Source organism: Schistocerca americana, chromosome X (genome assembly GCF_021461395.2).
Source record: "Schistocerca americana isolate TAMUIC-IGC-003095 chromosome X, iqSchAmer2.1, whole genome shotgun sequence".
NCBI lineage: Eukaryota > Metazoa > Arthropoda > Insecta > Orthoptera > Acrididae > Schistocerca > Schistocerca americana.
Genome location: NC_060130.1, coordinates 948,851,246 through 948,873,651, shown reverse-complemented (window position 1 = coordinate 948,873,651; position 22,406 = coordinate 948,851,246). Strand labels below are relative to the sequence as shown.

The 22,406-nt window shown below is 41.1% G+C and overlaps 1 protein-coding gene across 2 annotated transcripts in view; it reads right to left on the bottom strand.

Moving 5' to 3' along the window:
- Nucleotides 1-7,563: 7,563 nt before the first annotated feature.
- LOC124556468 (solute carrier family 22 member 7-like) overlaps nt 7,564-22,406 on the bottom strand; it is a 152,687-nt gene continuing 137,844 nt past the window's right edge. Inside the window, exon 8 of one of the 2 annotated variants that reach the window (XM_047130420.1) lies at nt 7,564-7,833. In XM_047130420.1, the coding sequence (XP_046986376.1) occupies nt 7,636-7,833 (198 nt within the window). In that variant the 3' untranslated portion in view covers nt 7,564-7,635. The remainder of the gene's footprint in view (nt 7,834-22,406) is intronic. The other variant, XM_047130421.1, reaches the window with a different exon arrangement.

The following is a 22,406-nucleotide window of genomic DNA, read 5'->3' as shown; positions in this document are numbered from 1 at the left end:
AAAACAATGATAGCCATTTTGGCATTGTGAAACCGAGTTATGGACTATGATGTATTCATCTATAATGTCAATTGAAACTTCAACCAAGAGCATAGGTTAACAAAATCTAATTTTCCGGAATTTTCTTTAGTTTCATTACCACAGACTTCTGACGTAATTAAAAGTACTTTAGAAAGTATTATTTCATCGTGGTTTGGTTGTGTGAGTGTTTTGCAGAGACTGAGAGAGTGAATGGAGGATATATGTAAAGTCATAATGTGATGTTTTATTAAAATTATGCCGGCTGGAGTGGCCGAGCGGTTCTAGGCGCTATAGTTTGGAACCGAGCTACATCTACGGTCGCAGGTTCGAATCCCGCCTTGGGCATGGATGTGTGTGATGTCCTTAGTTTAGTTAGGTTTAAGTAGTTCTAAGTTCTAGGGGACTGATGACCTCAGAAGTTAAGTCCCATAGTGCTCAGAGCCATTTGAACCATTTGAATTAAAATTATGTAAATGTATGCGTTAGGAAGTTGTTGTGTAACAGGGGAATTTTTGACGTGCGTGTAAGTTAGCTCGATTTTGTAAAAGACAGCCAGAAGGGGAGTTGAGTATTAAATTTATTAGTAATTTATTTTGTAAAAGAAATCGTATTTTGTGTCCGTTAAATTTTATTTAGTTTCGGAATTACGAGAGTTCTAGTCTAATTTACTTGTGGTAATCTGATTGGCTGTCATAAGAAATACCGCGAGTATAGAAGTGCTCGAGATCGTCTCATTGGCTGCTTAACATACTACCCAATAGGAATTCAGCATTTCCCATGCATTTGAGTAGGGCTCTGTGCCTTAGCTTAATGAGTCGAGAGATTCGCTTGGGAACTGTCTTCTGATAAACACCTATGTTAAACCGCACTTATCAGATTTGTACCAAAATGAAGAAATTCACGCGTTTGACTGGTTCTCGTGTCGTTGACGAAAAGCGATTACGGTGTTGAGTATTTTGTGAAAGTTTGACCTTTATGAGCGATTTAATTTACGAGATATTCGTCGATAAACACCGCGTGGGGTGTTTCGTGCAGATAACGAGACATTATGGCGAGCACTTCTTTACAACAAGCCACCTGAATGTATTAACTCGCAAGTAGTTGTGGGTCAGTGACTACGACGTTCAAAATATCGGGTCAGACTAAATATCCACAGGCTGCTTTCGGTTATGAATTTCTAACGGAGACAGTCATAATTGATGTCGAGATATTACACTGGAGTCAAAATTAAAGCAACAAGTCGCTATTTCCCCGCCATGTGTCTAATTCAGGATATTATCATACAAACTGTCAACAGATGTTTGTCCGATCGTGTTCTGCTCGGAAGATTGCATCCTAGTCAACGGGCATCCACGCCAACGACGATGTCAGGGCACCTATCCAATGTGTCCGGTAGTCCCACATCCTGGAAGCGGGACAGTGGCAAACTGATGTGACCTGATGCCTTAATTAGAATCTTTCTTTTGTTTCTCGGACGTGGCGACAGTTTATAGAGACCGAAACTGTACCCCGAAGACCAGAGCACGGCCGACCACGTGCGACATCAGAAAGAGAGGACCGTTGTTTGACTGTAAGGGAACGACAGTACCGCATAGTACTACACAGCAACTGGTATCTGACATCGCAGCATCCACCGGACGTGTTGTACCGAGGCAAACGGTGTACATAAGGCTTCAGCAGAATGGTCTTTATTGTTGAGACCTGCTGTATGTGTACCTCTGATGAGTCTTCGCAAAAGGGAACATTTAGATTGGATTGTTGTGGGGGGAGGAGACCAGACAGCAAGGTCATCGGTCTGATTGGATTAGGGAAGGACGGGGAGGGAAGTCGGTCGTGCCCTTTCAAAGGAACCATCCCAGCATGTGCCTAGACCGATTTAGGGAAATCACGGAAAACCTAAATCAGGATGGCCGGACGCGGGATTGAACCGTCGTTTTCCCGAATGCGAGTCCAGTGTGCTAACCACTACGCCACCTCGCTCAGTGGAACATTTAGAGTGTAGTCGTCAACATGCCACCTGGGCGGATGAAAAGTGGGCCAGCGTTCTTTTCACAGATGAGTCCCAATTTGGTCTGGAGAGTGATTCTCGAGGGATTCACATCTGGAGGTAACGTGGAACACAATTTCGGGATTCAAACATTGTGGAAAGAGGCCAGTTTTGAGGAGAATCCGTAATGATATGGGCGGGGATTATTGTGAGCACTCGAACACCTTTTCATAAAATTGTATGGGTGTATCGGCAAGGTTTACCTGCTGTCAGGTATCGTGACGGTATCTTGGGGCCTCAAGTGCGGTTGTTGCACCGTGTTGTGGGTCTATGCAGTGTAGTGGGCCCAGACTTCATATTGATTTGCGACAATGCCCGACCGCACAGAGCACAGGTGGCTGATGTTTTCTTGGAAACAGAGAAGATATTGCATGCATGGCGTGAGCTGTCCGCTCTCTCGGTATGAATCCCATGGAGGATGTCTGGGATGCACTAGGGAGACGGATTGCATCACGTAAGCATCCACCAACCACTATCCAAGACTTGCGAGCAGCTGTGCAGGAAGAATGTGCGTTATTGCCTGAGTATGAGATGGATGACATCATCCACAGCATGTCCGCTCGTTGGCCTGTTTTGCACATCCCATACTGAGCATATTAACCAGTTGTAAGCACGTGTCTGCAAATCCGTTAAGTTGGAATAAAACGAAGAACATTTTTTTCTACCGTTATGCATGTTGCACTTGCTAACGTTTTGTGTTCTTTGCATTGGTCTCCCACAAGTCCAACCCCTCGTCCAAGTCGTGGGAGATGGGCAACGGCATGAAGTAGGGGATTGCCTGAAGGAGCGAGGTACAGTGGGGACTGTGTGTGCCCCGGGACCGCTGCAGTAGCTGTGAAGGAACCTTGAAAAGTGACGGCTAAGGGGGCTCTGTTGAAGCTACGATAGGCCCACCAAGCCAGTTGTGGATTATGATTTCTGCTTTCAAAAATAGAACGGGCCTCGGAAAGGACGGATTTAATCGACAACGAACTGGCTGTAAACAAGGACTACGATTTGGAACATTAAACATACAAACATTGACTGCAAAGGTGGAGGAGATGATACACATGATGGAAAGAAGGAAGTTAGACATATTGGAGTCAACTGAAACGAGATGGAAAGGAGAAGGAAGGAGAGAGCTGAGGAAAGGCTACTGATTGTATTGGAGTGGATATGAGGAGGGAAGGAGAAATGGAGTCGGAATAGTAGTAAGAGATGGATTTAAAGAGGAAGTGAAAAGAATAAGTGATAGGATGATGAAGACCAAAATATCACTCAAGGGGACGACCATAGAGGTAATGCAAGTGTATGCGCCGGAGGTGGGTTGCACTTCTGAGGAGAAGCAAGAGTTTGAAGAGTAAATGCAGATGCAGATGGGAAGGACGAATATGATAGTAATGGGAGATTTAAACGTGCACGTTGGAAGAGAAAGACAAGGCTGCGAAAGTGTGCTTGGACCAGAGGGTTGGGGCTGCCGAAATGAGGAAGGTGAAAGACTGTTGGAGTTCTGTCAAAGGAATGGCTTGCTCGTTGGGAACTCTTGGTTCAGGAAAAGGGATAGCCACAAGATTACCTGGTACAGTCAAGACTTAAAGAGAAAGTCGATAGTTGACTACTTCCTGTACGATAGTGAGACAATAGGAACATCACTGACATTAAGGTTATACCATCACTGGCCTTCGATAGCGACCACCGTTTGCTGGTAATGAACCTGAGAGGGACTAAGGATAATAGAGGAGCAGAAAACCAGGAAAGACGTATGAGGGTATGGAAGTTGAAGGAGGAAGAAAGCAGGATACAGTACTTACAAGTAGTAAAGGAAAGCATCCCAAAGGATGACCCAAAAATGGTAGAAGAGGAATGGGGTAGATTCAAGGGAACATTAGCAAGTGCGGCGGGAGCAATATGTGGGAGGACAAGCAACAAAAAGAGAGGGAAACAAATACCCTAGTGGAATGATAAAACAAAGGATATATTACAGACGAAGAATAGAGCCTTTAGAGAATGGTTCCAGAAGAGAACAGTAGAGATAAGAGAAGAGTATCAGGCAAGAAAAAAAGAAGCAAAAAGAGTGGTGGCGGAGGAAAAAAGAAAGTGAATGGAACAGTGGACTAAAATGATGGAGGAGGATAGTGAAGGTTCAAGAAGGTGTTATATGGGATGATTAAAAGTAAGAGAAAAAACAGTACGACGGATTATGCTCGAATGGTGAACAAAAGTGGACAAGATGTAGAGAATAAGGAGGAAGTCAAGAATATGTGAGAGGAGTACTTTGAAGAACTTCTGAACCCGAATGGAGGCATGCATAAGGAGGAACAAGCCGAGGAAGAAAAAGAGGAGGAACAGCAAATAGAAAAAGACGTTACATGGGGAGAAGTGGAAGAGACATTGGGCAAGATGAAGGGAGGCAAGTCACGAAGTCTAGATGAGCTAAGTGTAGAGATGGTGTGAGCAGCAGGAGAGGTGGGGATGCAATGGCTATATCGAGTAATGAAAATTGTGTGGAGACAAAAGATGATATCAGAAGACTGGAAGAAGGGAATAACTGTCTCGATCTTTAAGAAGGGAAATAGAAAAGAGTGCAAGAACTATCGGGGGATAGCACAGGTGAGTCATTGTGCGAAGATTTTTGAGAAAATTTTAGAAGCACGAATTCGCGTAAAATTGGAAGGAAGAATGAGAGAAGAGCAACATGGCTTCAGAACAGGAAGTTCCACGGTGGATCTTATTTTTGCTATAAGACAAGTGTAGGAACACCACTATGAATATGGAATAGATCTGCTAATGACCTTCCTGGAGATCGAAAAAGCGTATGATAGAGTATGTAGAAGCAAAGTGTGAAAGCCCTGGAGAACAGAGGAGTAGCAAAACAGATTATTTGGAGGATAAGGTTCAAATGGTTCAAATGGCTCTGAGCACTATGCGACTTAACTTCTGAGGTCATCAGTCGCCTAGAACTTAGAACTAATTAAACCTAACTAACCTAAGGACATCACACACATCCATGCGCGAGGTAGGACTCGAACCTGCGACCGTAGCGGCCGCTCGGCTCCAGACTGTAGCGCCTAGAACTGCACGGCCACTCCGGTCGGCGGAGAATAAGGGAAATGTACCATGGAAGTGTGAGCTATGTGAAAGTGGTAGGGGAGAGATCAGCTTGGACTGAACAGAAGAATGGCTTGAGGCAGGAAAGTGAACTTTCACCATTACTCTTCATTGTAGTGATGGATGTTATAATGAGTACAGTGGTGGTGTTTAGTGTTTAACGTCCCGTCGACAACGAGATCATTAGAGACGGAGCGCAAGCTCGGGTTAGGAAAGGATTGGGAAGGAAATCGGCCGTGCCCTTTCAAAGGAACCATCCCGGCATTTGCCTGAAACGATTTAGGGAGATCACGGAAAACCTAAATCAGGATGGCTGGAGACGGGATTGAACCGTCGTCCTCCCGAATGCGAGTCCAGTGTGCTAACCACTGCGCCACCTCGCTCGGTCTGAGTACAGTAGCACATGTAATTGGTGAAAGGAAGATGAAAGCTGTGGTGTTTTCAGATGATCTGATGATTTGGGGGAATAAGGAGGAGGAAGTACAAGAGCAGTTGGACGTATGGGAACGAGCAGTACAAGAGTATGGGATGAAATTTAGTATAAGTAAGAATGAGATGATTATCACAACAAGAAAGAAGGAGAGAGGAACAACTGGAATAACAATTGGGGGGTAATGATTGAGGAGAGTGGAAAGTTTCAAGTACCTAGGAAGTCTGATACACGAAGATGGGAAGAACGACAGAGAAATAAACGGGTGGAGGAGAAAAGCAAAAGCTTTTCGGTAGAGTGTTGGAAGCCTGATATGGAGCAAAGATGTACCCCAAATCAGTAAAAAGGTTATATTCCGATCATACTATGTCTCGAACCTGACATATGCATCAGAAGCCTGGGTTATGAAAGGAAGAGAGAAAAGCAAAGTACAAGATAGCGAGACGAAATTCTTGAGAAACAGTATTGGAGTGACAAAGATAGACAGGTTAAGAAATGAGAGGATCAGAGAGGTAATGAAGGTGGAACCATTACAGGAGCAGATAGAGAAATCAAGGCTGAGATGGTATGGACAAGCCGGCCGGAGTGGCCGTGCGGTTCTGGGCGCTACAGTCTGGACCCGAGCGACCGCTCCGGTCGCAGGTTCGAATCCTGTCTCGGGCATGGATGTGTGTGATGTCCTTAGGTTAGTTAGGTTTAATTAGTTCTAAGTTCTAGGCGACTGATGACCTCAGAAGTTAAGTCGCATAGTGCTCAGAGCCATTTGGTATGGACACGTTAAGAGAATAGAGGAGAAGAGGATACCTAGGAGGAAACACGAGACGAAACTGGAAAGAAAGAGACCAAGAGGAAGTCCGAGAGACAGATGCCTGAAAGGAGTGGAGGAATGCGTCCAGAAGAAAGGATAAGACTGGACCAAGGTGAAGACGGAGAGATGGTGGCAAGACATAAGACAATGGAGAGGCCTATGTTCCATACAGACCCGCCCAGAGGCTGGAAACTGTCCAAGATGATGATGATGACGTTGGTTCTACTTTACTGTTACCTGTTTATACTGTTTTTTGGCAAAATAAAAGCAACGTTACAAAATTTCCATTTGTTGCTTTAATTTTGGTCACCAGTGTAAATACGGGCCTGATAGCCATTTTCGTTGTTTTGAACACAATAAAACAACTTCAAGGAAATCTTGACATTTTGACAAACGACTCACGCTAGTATCCCGAATGTTCAATAATTTAACAAACATTCAGCTACTGCCCATGGACTGGAGTTATGTGGCCTTTGCGTGTAGGTATTTAGTCAAATTTTCGTCAACGCTGCTTTTGTCGGCCAAACCAGTATCTATTATCGCAGAGTGAAGGGCAGACAGCCCGAAACTTATCCAGATAGGTGGAATGATTGTTTAAAGGATCGTGAGGGGCCAACCCTCCCCGCCGTAGGCTGCCAACAATATGTTGCTAATATACTGTATAAGAAAAATCTTTGGTTACTTTTTGGAACAGATCATCTATTGTGACAGGTATTATGGATGTTTCTCCCATATTTACAAATATTTACTGAATGCAGATACAGTCTCATAAAAAATATAAAAGCACTGAAATGCTGAATTTTATTTGTTTCAACACTTTCCTGCATGAGCGACTGACGTGATTGACTGTGTTCAGTGCATTTTCCTTCTCTCTCTCTCTCTCTCTCTCTCTCTCTCTCTCTCTCCTTCCCTCCATCCCTCCCGTCGCCTCTCCCCCCCTCCCCCCGCTACACACACACATTAATTCATAGACCATACAATAGTTGACTTGGTTCCTTATTTCTTTGGTTTTGGGTGACTTTTGTTATAGGTGTTTTCATTGGGTATTATATTTATCATCTTGTTCCCAGCGAAATGCATCTGTGGTGTTATGTTAATGCTTACTAAAAAAACAGCAGTCATTATAATAGTGGTACGGCACACAGCAGACGTGTAAAATATTACTCAGAATTTCGAGAAATTATACTTTATTCACTCATACATAAAAATAAGCTTACAGGCTGAGGTGTACTGGTATATAAACTAGGGCTTTCTGCTTCCTAACGTTCCTTTAGGGAAAAATATCCAGTACTTCTGCGACTGGCCAAATGTAGAAACATCCACTAAAGTCTCTGGAAGTATCTTGTTCAAGGATTCTGGTAGAAATGATATCAGAAGCGAAGTAATAAGCATAATGGTTCCAAGTATCCCAAACATGTACCGAGATTCAATTTCTGCTCCCTGAGAAAGAAAAATTGAAGTTACGTTATGTTAAGATACAGTTCTGCAAGACTTATACTGCAAAGGATTAAACAAGAGTATGTAAAATATACGCTGAAGCGCCAAAGAAACCGATACAGGTATGCGTATTCAAATACAGAGATATGTAAACAGGCAGAATACGGCGCAGCCGCCGGCAGCTTCTATATAAGAAAACAAGTGTCTGGCGCAGTTGTTAGATCGGTTGCTGCTGCTACAATGGCAGGTTATCAAGATTTAAATGAGTTTGAACGTGGTGTTCAATCGGCGCACGAGCGATGGGACACAGCATCTCCGAGGTAGCGAAAGTAAAGATGAAGTACGACGATACAGTAAAACATCAAATCTCCGACATCGCTGCAGCCGGAAATAGATCCTGCAAGAACGGGACCGACGACGACTGAAGAGAATCGTTCAACGTGACGGAAGTGCAACCCATCCGTAAATTGCTTCTGATTTCAATTCTGGGCCACTAACAAGTGTCAGCGTGCGAACCATTCAACGAAACATCATCGACATGGGCTTTCGGAGCCGAATGCCAATTCGTGTACCCTTGATGACTGCACGACACAACGCCTTACGCCTCGCCTGGACCCGTCAACACCGACATTCGACTGTTGATGACTGTAAAAATATTGCCTCGTAGAATGAGTCTCGTTTCAAATTGTATCGAGCGGATGGACGTGTACGGGTATCGACACAACCTCATGAATACATGGACCCTGCGAGTCAGCAGGGGACGGCTCAAGCTCTGTAATGGTGTGGGGTGAGTGCAGTTGGAGTGATATGGGACCCATGACACGTCTAGATACGACTCTGACAGGTGACACGTACGTAAGGATCCTGTCTGATCGCCTGCATCCATCCATGTCCATTGTGCATTCCGATGGACTTGGGCAACTCCAGCATGACAACGCGACATCCCACACGTCCAGAATTGCTACAGAGTGACTCCAGGAACACTCTTCTGAGTTTAAACACGTACGCTGGCCACCAAACTTCCCAGACATGAACATGATTGAGCATATTTGGGATGCCTTGCAACGCGCTGTTCAGAAGAGATCTCCACCCCCTCGTACTCTTTTGGATTTATGGGCAGCCCTGAAGGATTCATAGTGTCAGTTCCCTCCAGCACTACTTCGGACATTAGTCGAGACCCTGCCACGTCGTGTTGCGGCACTGCTACGTACTTGCGGTGGCCCTAAGCGATATTACGCAGGTGTAGAAGTTTCTTTGGCTCTTCAGTGTTTATAGTGAAAAAATAAAATAAAAATACATTTAATTTTAACTCAAAAGCCTAGTTAACATAAAAAGCAACTGATTTTTGGACACTCTGGTAGAAGCTGATGGGTTTATAGGTATGGTACGTAAACATGTGACCACTACATTTCTAATACCGTACTTGAATATTTTATCATTAATATCCCATATGACAGTCTGTCTAAGCAAATATTTTATAGATGACATCGTGATCTATGGTTATAAAGAGCTAATAGAACTCGTGTCCACTAGAGCCACTTATAGTAACAACAGTTCAATAGATCCTGTTATAATGTATAAAATGCAGTAAAATTTTGCAAAATAGTCAGTTTTATAGAATTAATAATATTTTAGCCGAATACAAAATACTCTCTCGTATTTATTTAGTCGTACTAAGCGAAATGAGTAAAGCAACCTATTGAAAAAAATGCCTATGTACTTACAGTTGTTATGATCCATAGCAAGACAAGCATTGAAGAAGGCAAATACAACACTTGTCAGTTTCTGGTACTGTGAACAAGCACATCACATTTCATGTGAAGTATCTCCTGATTTTCTGTAGCATATATATCAATAAGGGCTATGGGCTCTCGTTATGCTGAGACATTTAAAGTATAAAAATAAAAAGTTACAGTATAATACACAGTTTATTTATTTTTCTGTGGGAGACAATTCGTTCCAGCTATACTAACCATCATCGGACGAAAATTGCGGACCACTGAGGAACCCAAACTAGGAACCACTGTGCAATTCTATACGATGTCTGTCACCAGCAGTCAGTAATTTTACTAGTTTCAGTAATTTTTCATACTGGCGTGAATGTAAACCACACGCAGATATAAGCTGCACCCTTTATTTTGAAAGAGGGATGGAGGTGGGTGTGGAAGACAGAAACTCAGTGGAGAAAATTTTACATCACAATACCCACTTACATTTGCATGACTACTCTACAATTCTCACTGAAGTACGTGGCAAAGGGTTCATCAAATCACCTTCAGATTACTTTTCCAGTTTTATTCTCGAACAGCGAGTAGGAAAAACGAACACTTAAATCTTCCTTTTACTGATTACAACTTTGTTATAGTTTAAGTGTGTTGTAGTGCTTATTAGTTTACTGCAAGAGTAGCGCCATAGGTAACAAACGTGAATGTTACCGTAGGTTGATTGGTATGGGAGAAAGATTTTAGGATTGTAGGTTGTGTTTCACTGGCGACAATGCAGCGGGGAAGTAACAAAGAGTGTAAGATGAGCCACTTCCATGGAGTTCTGGATTATGTAGTCGAGACAAGAAAATTGTGGAACAGGGGAGAAAGATTTGTGTCCTCCAAGCAAAAATAGAACTGGCATATTTTGAATTAGATACGTTAACAGGTGAAACAGATAGTATGAGCTGGGAGTAGGTGACAAGTAATGGGCAAAAAGAGAAAATCTCATAAATCACACTTCCAATTCCGATTAGCAACCAGTTTGACCACTGTCTGAGCTTAATAGGGAGCAGCAGATTCGTAGGAATGACTTTAAGATTAGGTCGGTAGAAGAGTCACGTAGAAAGAAAAGAGTCTTCGTACTAGGAAGCAGTCACGCAGAGGTGTGGGCTGACTGCTACAAGAAAAACTAGACCTAGAATACCATGTCACAAGCATCGTGAAACCTAGCGCCAAACTCAGCCAGGTGACAGAGATTTTGATGGCAAAGGTAAGGTATTTACAGTAGGAGGACCAGGAAACAGACTGGTAACAACAACAATATAGCATTAAAGGTGGCCTGGAGGAAATACGAGGGTTGTCCAGAAAGTAAGTTCCGATCTGTCGTGAAATGGGCACCACAGTGAAAACTCAATGAAGCTTTACACAGATGTGTTGGGTAGTGCCTCTAGTATGACCGTCGATCGCATCAAGATGCTTTTTTCAGTTGTGAGCGCACTCTAAGCGAGTAAAGGTGCCTAGAACAACAATGTCTCCCGCCAAGTAGGAGGGCCCGCTGAGAGGCTTCGCCTTAATGAATGCAGCCCACCTAACACCACTGCTACGCACTTCCTTCCTCATAGCAATTCTCAGCCGCACTCTGCAGGGGCAGTGAAGACGCTCCTGCAGCCTTTTCGATGGGAAGTGCTCTATCACCCACAACACAGCCCTAATTGGCTCGTCCTGAGTATCATCTTTGTTCACATGAAACACTGGATACGAAGAAAACAATTGGGTGCAGGCTACGCACTATAGGACCAGTGTAGAGAATTATCGGAAAGCACAGGCAGCTGCCTTCTATGACGATGGTGTTGGAAATTTTGTATAACGCTCCGACAAATGTTTAAGCTGGAGAGGCGAATATGTAGAGAAGTATCTGGAAAGTGTAACTAACTCTTGCAAATAAAATGTTTCTGATTTTCACTGTGGTTTCCATTTAGCTAACGACTGGAACAACCCTCGTTGAAGCAGAAACAACACACACTCGTGGGAGGGGGCGGGGTGGGGAGAGGGGGGGGTGTTCTCCAGGGTTTGCAGTGATATGACCAGCCCTGAGTTAAAAGGCAGTTAGCAGCGTGAACAAAGAGCTGAGCGAATTGCTTTAGACTGAAACAGAGTCTCATAAGTGTGTTGTGCCTGTTACTGCGATTGGGAGATGGGGATACACTATGCATGGTCTGCACCTGAACAGCAGGGGAAGGAAAGATTAGCTAAGCCCCTTGCATAAAATATAAGGGAGGCCACAAGCACACAAGATAAAATCCCTGTGATTGCTGGAATCAAGAGGCGCACTTTTTAGAACAGAGTCAGGTTACAGATAGAGAGTATCGAAAGATATTAGAACAGTGCTAGACGTGTAACAGTTTGCAGAAAAATAAAATCAGTTGTTTGATTAGAACATTTGATGGTTGCAAAGCAAGACAGATGAACTTATTGTATGCTTGGAACACGTCGAAAATTCTGAAGTGATAGATGTTGTGTGCCTCTCTTAACACTATGTAACCACAGGGATGGAGAAGTTAAATATCAGGGCTTATAGTCTTGCGTCATTGTCGTGTAAAGTTATCATAATAAAGGAGGAGTTTGCACCATATGTAAAAGTTAGAATAAAGTCAATAATATTGAAACAAATAGTTTTCGTATTGATCTGAACCTAGAAGCAAGTGCTTCTGAGTTGTTATTGCAGAATACTTCTCTGATAATTGTAACAGTTTACAGATTCCTTCTAGCAAACTTTCAGCCATTTATGAGAAATCTAGATGCTTTATTGAGCTACACAAGTTCCAAGTAGTCTTAACAATCACTTTCTAAATGTAGCAGAAAATACAGGAGTAAACGGTTTGGTTGAAGGAGCAAGAGAATACATTAAAAATTTCATTCCACAAACACTTAAACAGCTAGAAGTAGCACCAACATCCTTCACAGAAATTAATACAATCATAAAAATTCTAAAAAACACAAAAGCTCATTTGAGGTTGAGGGAATTAAAAACAGAATTATGAAAAGTTGTTGCAACTTAATAAGTAATGTCTTTTGTGATATATACAATACATCACTGGCTCAGAGAATTTTTGAATACAGGATAAAACATGCAATTATTAAACTAGTCCATAAAAAAGGAGTCAAAACGGACTTAAACAATTTTCGTCCAGTTCCCTTACTGACATATTTTTCCAAAATATCCGAAAATGTAATGTACTCAAGAACAGTCCGACACTTAAGTGGAAACGATTTACTTAGCACATCACAAATTGGATTCCAGAAGGGTTGCTCGACTAAGAATGCTACTTATACATTAACTAATCAAACATTATAAACCTTAAATTATAATATATCATCAGTTGGTATTTTATGGGCTCTTTCAAAGGTGTTTGACTGTGCAGGTCACGATACTCTCTTAGAAAACTCAAGTTTTATTGAGTTGATGGCTTTACACACTGCGGGACCGAATCATGCTTAACAAACAGAGTGCAAAAAAGTAATGATGAATAATTCAGACAATGTTAGAGAGGTAGAAAATTTTAGTGGCTAGGAGGAAAAAAAATTACAAGGAGACTTCCACAGAATTCAGCTTTGGGTCCACTCCTATTCCTAATACATTTGAATGACCTTCCACTTAACATTCAACAAGCAAAATTGGTACTTTTGGAGACGATTCTAACGTTATGATAAATCCCATTAGAGAGAAAGGAACAGTAGAGTTGGCCTATAATATTTTCCAAAGAATTATTAAGCGGTTTTCTGAAAATGGACTCTCCCTAAGTTTTGAAGAAAAACACACTACATTCTGTTCCGTATAACAAACAGAGTCATAGCAACAACTGATGTAGTAACATGATCAGGAGGCAGTAAATAGGGTACAATGCTCCAAATTTTTGAATACATGCATTGAGGAAAACTTGAACTTGAAGAAGCATATTACTGAGCTTCTAAAACAATTAAGTTCAGCTACTTTGCTCCTCGTACACTTGCTAATCTTGGAAAAAAACCTATCAACCTCATCACATATGTTGCATATTACAACACAATAATGTCGTGCAGAATAATTTTCTGGGGTAACTCATCACTTAGAAAGAAAGTATTGATTGCACAGAGACGAACAGTAAGAATGATATGTGGTGTTGACCCACGGGCGTCATAAAGGTACCTTTCCAAGCAGCTAGGCATTTTAACTGTGCCGTCACAATATATACATCCGGTAATGAAATTCTTGATGAATAAAACATAACAATAGAACAGTGATGTCCATACCTACAACATTAGAGGGAAAAATGACCTTTATTATCTATTGTTTAAGCTGACTGTGGCTCATACATGAGTTCAATATGTAGTAACATGAAAAATTTTTGGTCATTTGCCCCATAATATAAAATGACTAACATGTGGCAAGGCAAGTTTTAAATTTAATTTAATATCATTTCTGTTGGACAATTTCTTCTCTTCCACTGATGAATTTCTTCTTAAAAACTGACAGTTATTGGAAAGGTAATACGAGATTAACTTGGAATTTTTTTTTCAATAGAATTTCCGAGTTAAGCTTGTACTACCTTTCCAGTAACTGTAAGTTTTTAAGCAGAAATGAGAAAGAAAACTGGTGTTCTACGGATCGGAGCGTGGAATGTCAGATCCCTTAATCGGGCAGATGGGTTAGAAAATTTAAAAAGGGAAATGGATAGGTTAAAGTTAGATATAGTGGGAATTAGTGAAGTTCGGTGGCAGGAGGAACAAGACTTTTGGTCAGGTGAATACAGGGTTATAAATACAAAATCAAATAGGGGTAATGCAGGAGTAGGTTTAATAATGAATAAAAAAATAGGAGATCGGGTAAGCTACTACAAACAGCATAGTGAACACATTATTGTGGCCAAGATAGACACGAAGCCCACGCCTACTACAAGTTTATATGCCAACTAGCTCTGCAGATGACGAAGAAATTGATGAAATGTATGACGAGATAAAAGAAATTATTCAGATAGTGAAGGGAGACGAAAATTTAATAGTCATGGGTGACTGGAATTCAAGAGTAGGAAAAGGGAGAGAAGGAAACAAAGTAGGTGAATATGGATTGGGGCTAAAAAAATGAAAGAGGAACCCGCCTGGTAGAATTTTGCGCAGAGCATAACTTAATCATAGCTAACACTTGGTTTAAGAATCATGAAAGAAGGTTGTGTACGTGGAAGAACCCTGGAGATACTAAAAGGTATAAGATAGATTATATAATGGTAAGACAGAGATTTAGGAACCAGGTTTTAAATTGTAAGACATTTCCAGGGGCAGATGTGGACTCTGACCACAATCTATTGGTTATGAACTGTAGATTAAAACTGAAGAAATTGCAAAAAGGTGGAAATTTAAGGAGATGGGACCTGGATAAACTGAAAGAACCAGAGGTTGTACAGAGTTTCAGGGAGAGCATAAGGGAACAACTGACAGGAATGGGGAAAGAAATACAGTAGAAGAATGGGTAGCTTTGAGGGATGAAATAGTGAAGGCAGCAGAGGATCAAATAGGTAAAAAGACGAGGGCTAGTAGAAATCCTTGGGTAACAGAAGAAATATTGAATTTAATTGATGAAAGGAAGAAATATAAAAATGCAATAAATGAAGCAGGCAAAAAGGAATACAAACGTCTCAAAAATGATATCGACAGGAAGTGCAAAATGGCTAAGCAGGGATGGCTAGTGGACAAATGTAAGGAAGTAGAGGTTTATCTCACTAGGGGTAAGATAGATGCTGCCTACAGGAAAATTAAAGAGACCTTTGGAGAAAAGAGAGCCACTTGCATGAATATCAAGAGCTTTGATGGAAACCCAGTTCTAAGCAAAGAAGGGAAAGCAGAAAGGTGGAAGGAGTACACAGAGGGTATATACAAGGGCGATGTACTTGAGGACAATATTATGGAAATGGAAGAGGATGTAGATGAAGATGAAATGGGAGATATGATACTGCTTGAAGAGTTTGACAGAGCACTGAAAGATCTAAGTCGAAACAACGGACCGATGACCTCAGATGTTAAGTCCCATAGTGCTCAGAGCCATTTGAACCTCGAAACAACGCCCCAGGAGTAGACAACATTCCATTAAAACTACTGACAGCCTTGGGAGAGCCAGTCCTGACAAAACTCTACCATCTGGTGAGCAAGATATATGAGACAGGCTAAATACCCTCAGACTTCAAGAAGAATATAATAATTCCAATCCCAAAGAAAGCAGGTGTTGACAGATGTGAAAATTACCGAACTATCAGTTTAATAAGTCACAGCTACAAAATACTAATACGAATTCTTTACAGACGAATGGAAAAACTGATAGAAGCCGACCTTGGGGAAGATCAGTTTGGATTCCGTAGAAATGTTGGAACATGTGAGGCAATACTGACCCTACGACTTATCTTAGAAGAAAGATTAAAGAAAGACAAACCTACGTTTCTAGCATTTGTAGACTTAGAGAAAGCTTCTGACAATGTTGATTGGAATAGTCTCTTTCAAATTCTGAAGGTGGCTGGGTAAAATACAGGGAGCGAAAGGCTATTTACAATTTGTACAGAAAGCAGATGGCAGTTATAAGAGTCGAGGGGTATGAAAGGGAAGCAGTGGTTGGGAAGGGAGTGAGACAGGGTTGTAGCCTATCCCCGATGTTATTCAATCTGTATATTGAGCAAGCAATAAAGGAAACAAAAGAAAAGTTCGGAGTAGGTTTAAAATCCACGCAGAAGAAATAAAAACTTTGAGGTTCGCCGATGACATTGTAATTCTGTCAGAGACAGCAAAGGACTTGGAAGAGCAGTTGAACGGAATGGACAGTGTCTTGAAAGGAGGGTATAAGATGAACATCAACAAAAGCAAAACGAGGATAATGGAATGTAGTCGAATGAAGGCGGGTGATGCTGAGGGAATTAGATTAGGAAATGAGACACTTAAAGTAGTAAAGGAGTTTTGCTATTTGGGGAGCAAAATAACTGATGATGGTCGAAGTAGAGAGGATATAAAATGTAGACTGGCAATGGCAAGGAAAGCGTTTCTGAAGAAGAAAAATTTGTTAACATTGAGTATAGATTTAAATGTCAGGAAGTCGTTCCTGAAAGTATTTGTGTGGAGTGTAGCCATGTATGAAAGTGAAACGAGGACGATAAATAGTTTAGACAAGAAGAGAATAGAAACTTTCGAAATGTGGTGCTACAGAAGAAAGCTGAAGATTAGATGGGTAGATCACATAACTAATGAGGAGGTATTGAATAGAATTGGGGAGAAGAGGAGCTTGTGGTACAACTTGACTAGAAGAAGGGATCGGTTGGTAGGACATGTTCTGAGATATCGAGGGATCTCCAATTTAGTATTGGAGGGCAGCGTGGAGGGTAAATATCGTAGAGGGAGAGCAAGAGATGAATACACTAAGCAGATTCAGAAGGATGTTGGATGCAGTAGGTATTGGGAGATGAAGAAGCTTGCACAGGATAGAGTAGCATGGAGAGCTGCATCAAACCAGGCCCAGGAATGAAGTCCACAACAACAACAACAACAGAATTTTTTTATTTGATATAATTAGACGTTGCTGTATTTTGCATACAATTTGACATCCGATCTACTTTACTATGTAATTACCGTTCGAATTTAGGCACTCGACTTAGTGTTATCCACTCAAAAAATCTTTCAATTTCGGGAATAAGTGACAGTCACTCGGGGGCTGAGTCCAGATTGTATGGCGGATGTTGAAAAATTTGCCACTGAAACCGCTGTAGCAAGTCCTGTATCACTCCCGCTGCATGCGAACGTGCATTATCGTCGAGGAGGATGACTCCACTGGTTAGCATTCCGCGCTGCTTGTTATTAATGGCGAGGCGAAGTCGTTCAAACGTCTAACAATAAGCCGCTACAGTCTACTAATTTTGAAACGCCTATCTACTTGGACTTTGTGTTTCACTCCTCGTGTTGAGTCCGTCAGTCACCGCTGAGGGCTGGCCCGAGCGATATTCGTTGTGAACATTCGTCCGCCGTTAAACAAGATATACCACGTTCGAACTGACACCTCGTTCGTCACGTTTCCATAAACCTCAGTTATCTATGCATAAACTTCGATGGGTCGGACTGCCTGCGCGTTGAAAAAGCGGATGACACTGCTTGCTTCACACTTGGCGGGATCGTCATTTTTGTCACACATTTTAAAGTCGCACACCTAAGCAGTGATCAACCGTGCCGTACTGGATCGTAGCTGCCGCTAAGCTGAAGCGGATGAGTACCAAGTTCAGTGGTCGGTCAGGGGGGCTGCGGTCACGTGTCAAAACAAAACGTTCTTTACGTTCCGAACGATCCTAATAATAATAATAATAATAATAATAATAATAATAATAATGATGATGATTATTTAAGAATAGTTGCATGAGTAGGGCTAAAAACTATGTGTTCATTATTGTTAACACTAATCGTGTATTGACATCTTGTAGACTGACACGTTCCACATCATTTCGATAAAAGGAAGTTCAAATGATCTACTGACAAGCTTTCTGTGGGGGTTCTAATGCCTCTAATTTTATTACGTTGGTCACTTCCTCGTGTTTAGGTGGGCGCCAACAAAATTATTTCGCATTCGGAACAGAAAGTTGCTGATTGAAATTTCGTGGAAAGGTCTCGTCACAGCGTAAAACCTCTTGCTTTTAATGATTACCACTTCAGCTCGAGTATCATATTCGTGACTCTCTCTCCTCTATTTCGCGATAATACAAAACAAGTTGCCCTCCTTTGAACTTTTTCGGTGTCCTCCATCAGTCGTATCTGGTAATGATCCCATATCGCGCCGGTCTACTCCAGATGAGGACGGAAAAGTGTAGACATTTTGAATCTTCTAAGTTTCTGCCAATAAAACACTGTCCTTGGTTCGCTTTTCCGATAACTTTTCTATGTGATCGTTTTAATTTAACCCCCTTCTGCATGGTATTCTTCCTTTAGGGAAAAATATATGTATTGGCTTTTGAGGTTACTATACTGAGGTGTTGAAAGTCATGGGATAGCTCTCAATATTGTGTCGGACCTCCTATTGCCAATCGTAGTGCGGCAACTTGACATGGCATGAACTCAACAAGTCGTTGAAAGGCACCTGCAGAAATATTGAGCCATGCTACGTCTATAGCCGTCCATAATTGCGAAAGTGTTGTCGGTGAAGGATTTTGTGCACGAACTGACCTCACGATTACGTCCCATAAATGTTCCATGGGAGTCATGTCAGGTGATCTTGGTGGCCAAACCATTCGCTCGAATTGTCCAGAATGTTCTTCAGACTAATCGCGAACAACTGTAGCCTGGTGACATGAAATCTTTGTTTGGGAACATAAAGTCCATGAATGGTTGCAAATGTTCTCCAAGCAGCCGAAGATAAACGTTTCCAGTCAATGATCGGTTAAGTTTTTTATTTTACACGTCTAGTTACGTAAGACCAAATTGAGGAGGAAAGCTCCAAGGTCCTGCAACATGTCAGTACATGAAATTACAACATAAAAGTAGCAACAGATAAAATAAAATGTTTATGGGCCCAAAAAAGACAAGCCATAAATTTATGGAAACGCAATCAACAATATAACACAGAAATCAGCTTAATTTTTCAAGGAACTCCTCGACAGGTTAGAAGGAGTGTCCCATGAGGAAACTCGTCAGTTTCGATTTGAAAGCGCGAGGATTACTGCTAAGATTTTTGAATTCTTGTGGTAGCTTACTGAAAATGGATGCAGCAGTCTACTGCACACCTACCTGCACAAGAGTTAAGGAAGTACGATCTAAATGCAGGTAGGATTTCTGATGAGTATTAATTGAGTGAAAGCTGCTTATTCTTGGGAATAAGCTGATATTGTTAATAAGAAATGACAGTAAGGAATATATATATATATATATATATATATATATGTATATATATATATATATATATATATATATATATATGCTAATGTCAAAATACCCAGACTCATGAACAGGGGTCGACAAGAGGTTCGCAAACTTACTTATTGCCCGAACCGCCCGTTTCTAAGCCAAAAATATCTTTTGAGAATGGTAAGACTCACCCCAAAATATAATACTATACGTGATAAGCGAATGAAAATAAGCAAGGTAGGCTATTTTTCATGTCGAACTATCACTTACTTTAGATAGTAAAAATGGCAGCATTAAGTCTTTGAAGAAGATCCTGAACGTGGGGTTCCCACGACAGTTTACAATCTATCTGAACACCTAGAAATTTGAACTGTTCAGTTTCACTAATCATATGTCCATTCTATGAAATTGAAACATTGACATTGAGTTTTGTCGATATATGTGTTACAAAGTGTAAAAACTGAGTCTTACTGTGATTTAGCGTCAGTTTATTTTCTACAAACGATGAAGTTATGTCATGAACTGCACTATTTGAAACAGTGCCAATGTTGCACAGAACATCCTTTACTAACAAGCTGGCGTCATCAGCAAACAGAAATATTTTAGAATCACCTGTAATACTAGAATGTCTATCATCTATATAAATAAGGAACAGAAGTGGCCCAAGCGCTGACATCTGGGGCACCCCCATTTGACTGTGCCACACTCAGACCCTGCATCATAGCCATTCTCAGCACTGTGGATAATGACCTTTTGCTGCCTGTTGTTAAAGTAAGAGGTGAACTAGTTGTGAGCTGGTCCCCATATTCCATAATGGTCCAACTCCTGGAGCAATATTTTGTGATCAACGCAATCAAACGCCTTGTTGTTGTTGTTGTTATGGTCTTCAGTCCAGAGACTGGTTTGATGCAGCTTTCCATGCTACCCTATCCTGTGCAATATTCTTCACGTCTGAGTAACTAATGCAACCTACATCCTTCTGAATCTGCTGAAACGTCTTAGTTAAATCAAAAAAGATGCCTGGCGTTCGAAACCTTTTGACTAATCCGTTCAGTACCTCACAGAGCAAAGAGAATCTAGTATTTTCAGTTGTTAAACCACTTCTAAAACCGAACTGTATATTTGATAGCAAATAATGTGAAATAAAATGACCAATTACCTTTACATACACAGCCTTTTCAATAATTTCAGCAAACACTGATGGCATAGAAATAGCTCTAAAATTTTCTCCATTATACCTTTCTCCCTTGTTATAAAGCGGCTTTACTACTGAGTGCTTTAATCGTACAGGAAACTGACCATTATTAAATGAAGAAACACAAATATGGCTCAGTACTTGGCTAACACGTGCAGCACAGTACTTTAATATCCTGGTGGACACTTCATCATATCCGTACTTTAATATCCTGGTGGACACTTCATCATATCCGTCAGTCCTTAGTCTTCAATGATTTAATTATTCTCTCAATTTCCTCCTTGTCAGTATCACAAAGGAGGATTTCAGATATCAGTCTGTTGGAAAAGGAATTTTCCAAGAGGGTTATATGATTCCCTGTAGAAACTGTTTTTATTTAATTCACCAGCAATGCTCAGAAAGTGATTGGTAAATACTGTACGTATATCTGACTTATCAGTAACAGAAATATTTTTACTACCAACTGACTTTATATCGTCAACATTGTGCTGCTGACCAGGCACTTCCTTCACGACTGACCATATGGTTCTAATTTTACTCTTTGAAGTAGCTACTCTATTTGCGTACCACATGCTCTTTGTCTTCATAATGACATTTTTAAGCACCTTGCAATACTGTTTGTAGTGAGCTACTGTAGGTTGACTGTGACTTCTAACATTTTGATATATTCCCCACTTTTTTCTACATGATATCCTTATCCCACTAGACAGCCACTCAGGCTGCCTTCTACTGCTAGTATCCTGTCTAGAACGTTCTAATTGAAAGCAACCTTCAAAGAGCATGAGAAATGTCTTAAGGAAAGCATTATATTTGTCATCTATGTTATCGGCACTATAAACATCCTGGCACTCTTATTCCTTAACGAGGATTAAAAAACTTTCTATTTCCGTTGGATTAGCTTTTCTACAAAGTTTTTAATTATATACAACATTTGTTTGAATACTAAAACCTTTGTGCGTCGTGGTCTGAACGGCCATTCACCCTTTTACTAACAGAATGCCCATCTAGTAATGAAGAATGAATAAAAATATTGTCTATGGCTGTGCCACTGTTCCCCTGCACCCAAGTTGGACAAAACACATTCCTCAACAGATCATATGAATTTAGGAGATCTTCCAACATCCTTTTTTTTGCACAATCACATACAGAATTAATATTGAAGTCACCACATATAATTAATCTTTCGTACTTCCTATAAAGTGAACTAAGAACCCTTTCTAGCTTGAGCAGAAATTCTCTGAAGCCAGAGTTAGGGCCGGCCGGATTGACCGAGCGGTTCTAGGCGCTACAGTCTGGAACCGCGCGACTGTTACGGTCGCAGGTTCGAATCCTGCCTCGGTCATGGATGTGTGTGATGTCCTTAGGTTAGTTAGATTTAAGTAGTTCTGAGTTCTAGGGGACTGATGACCTCAGAAGTTGAGTCCCATAGTGCTCAGAGCCATTTGAACCATTTCAACCCGAGTTAGGGGACCTATAAACAGCAACAATTAGAAGTTTAGTTTCACTAAATTCAACTGCCCCAGCACAAAAATCAAATACCTGTTCAGTGCAGTGCCGTGATACATCTATGGACTCAAATGGAATATTGCTTTTTATGTACATGGCCACTCTCTGACTCCGCAAAGGACTCCTTGAAAAACAGACAGCTAATCTGCATCCTAGTAGAGGAAGTATCTGGATTGTCAAATTATTTAAGTGGTGCTCCGATATACCAATAATGTCAGAATCAACATCTATAAGCAGTTATTAACTTTATCTCTAATACCTCTTATAGTTTAATGAAA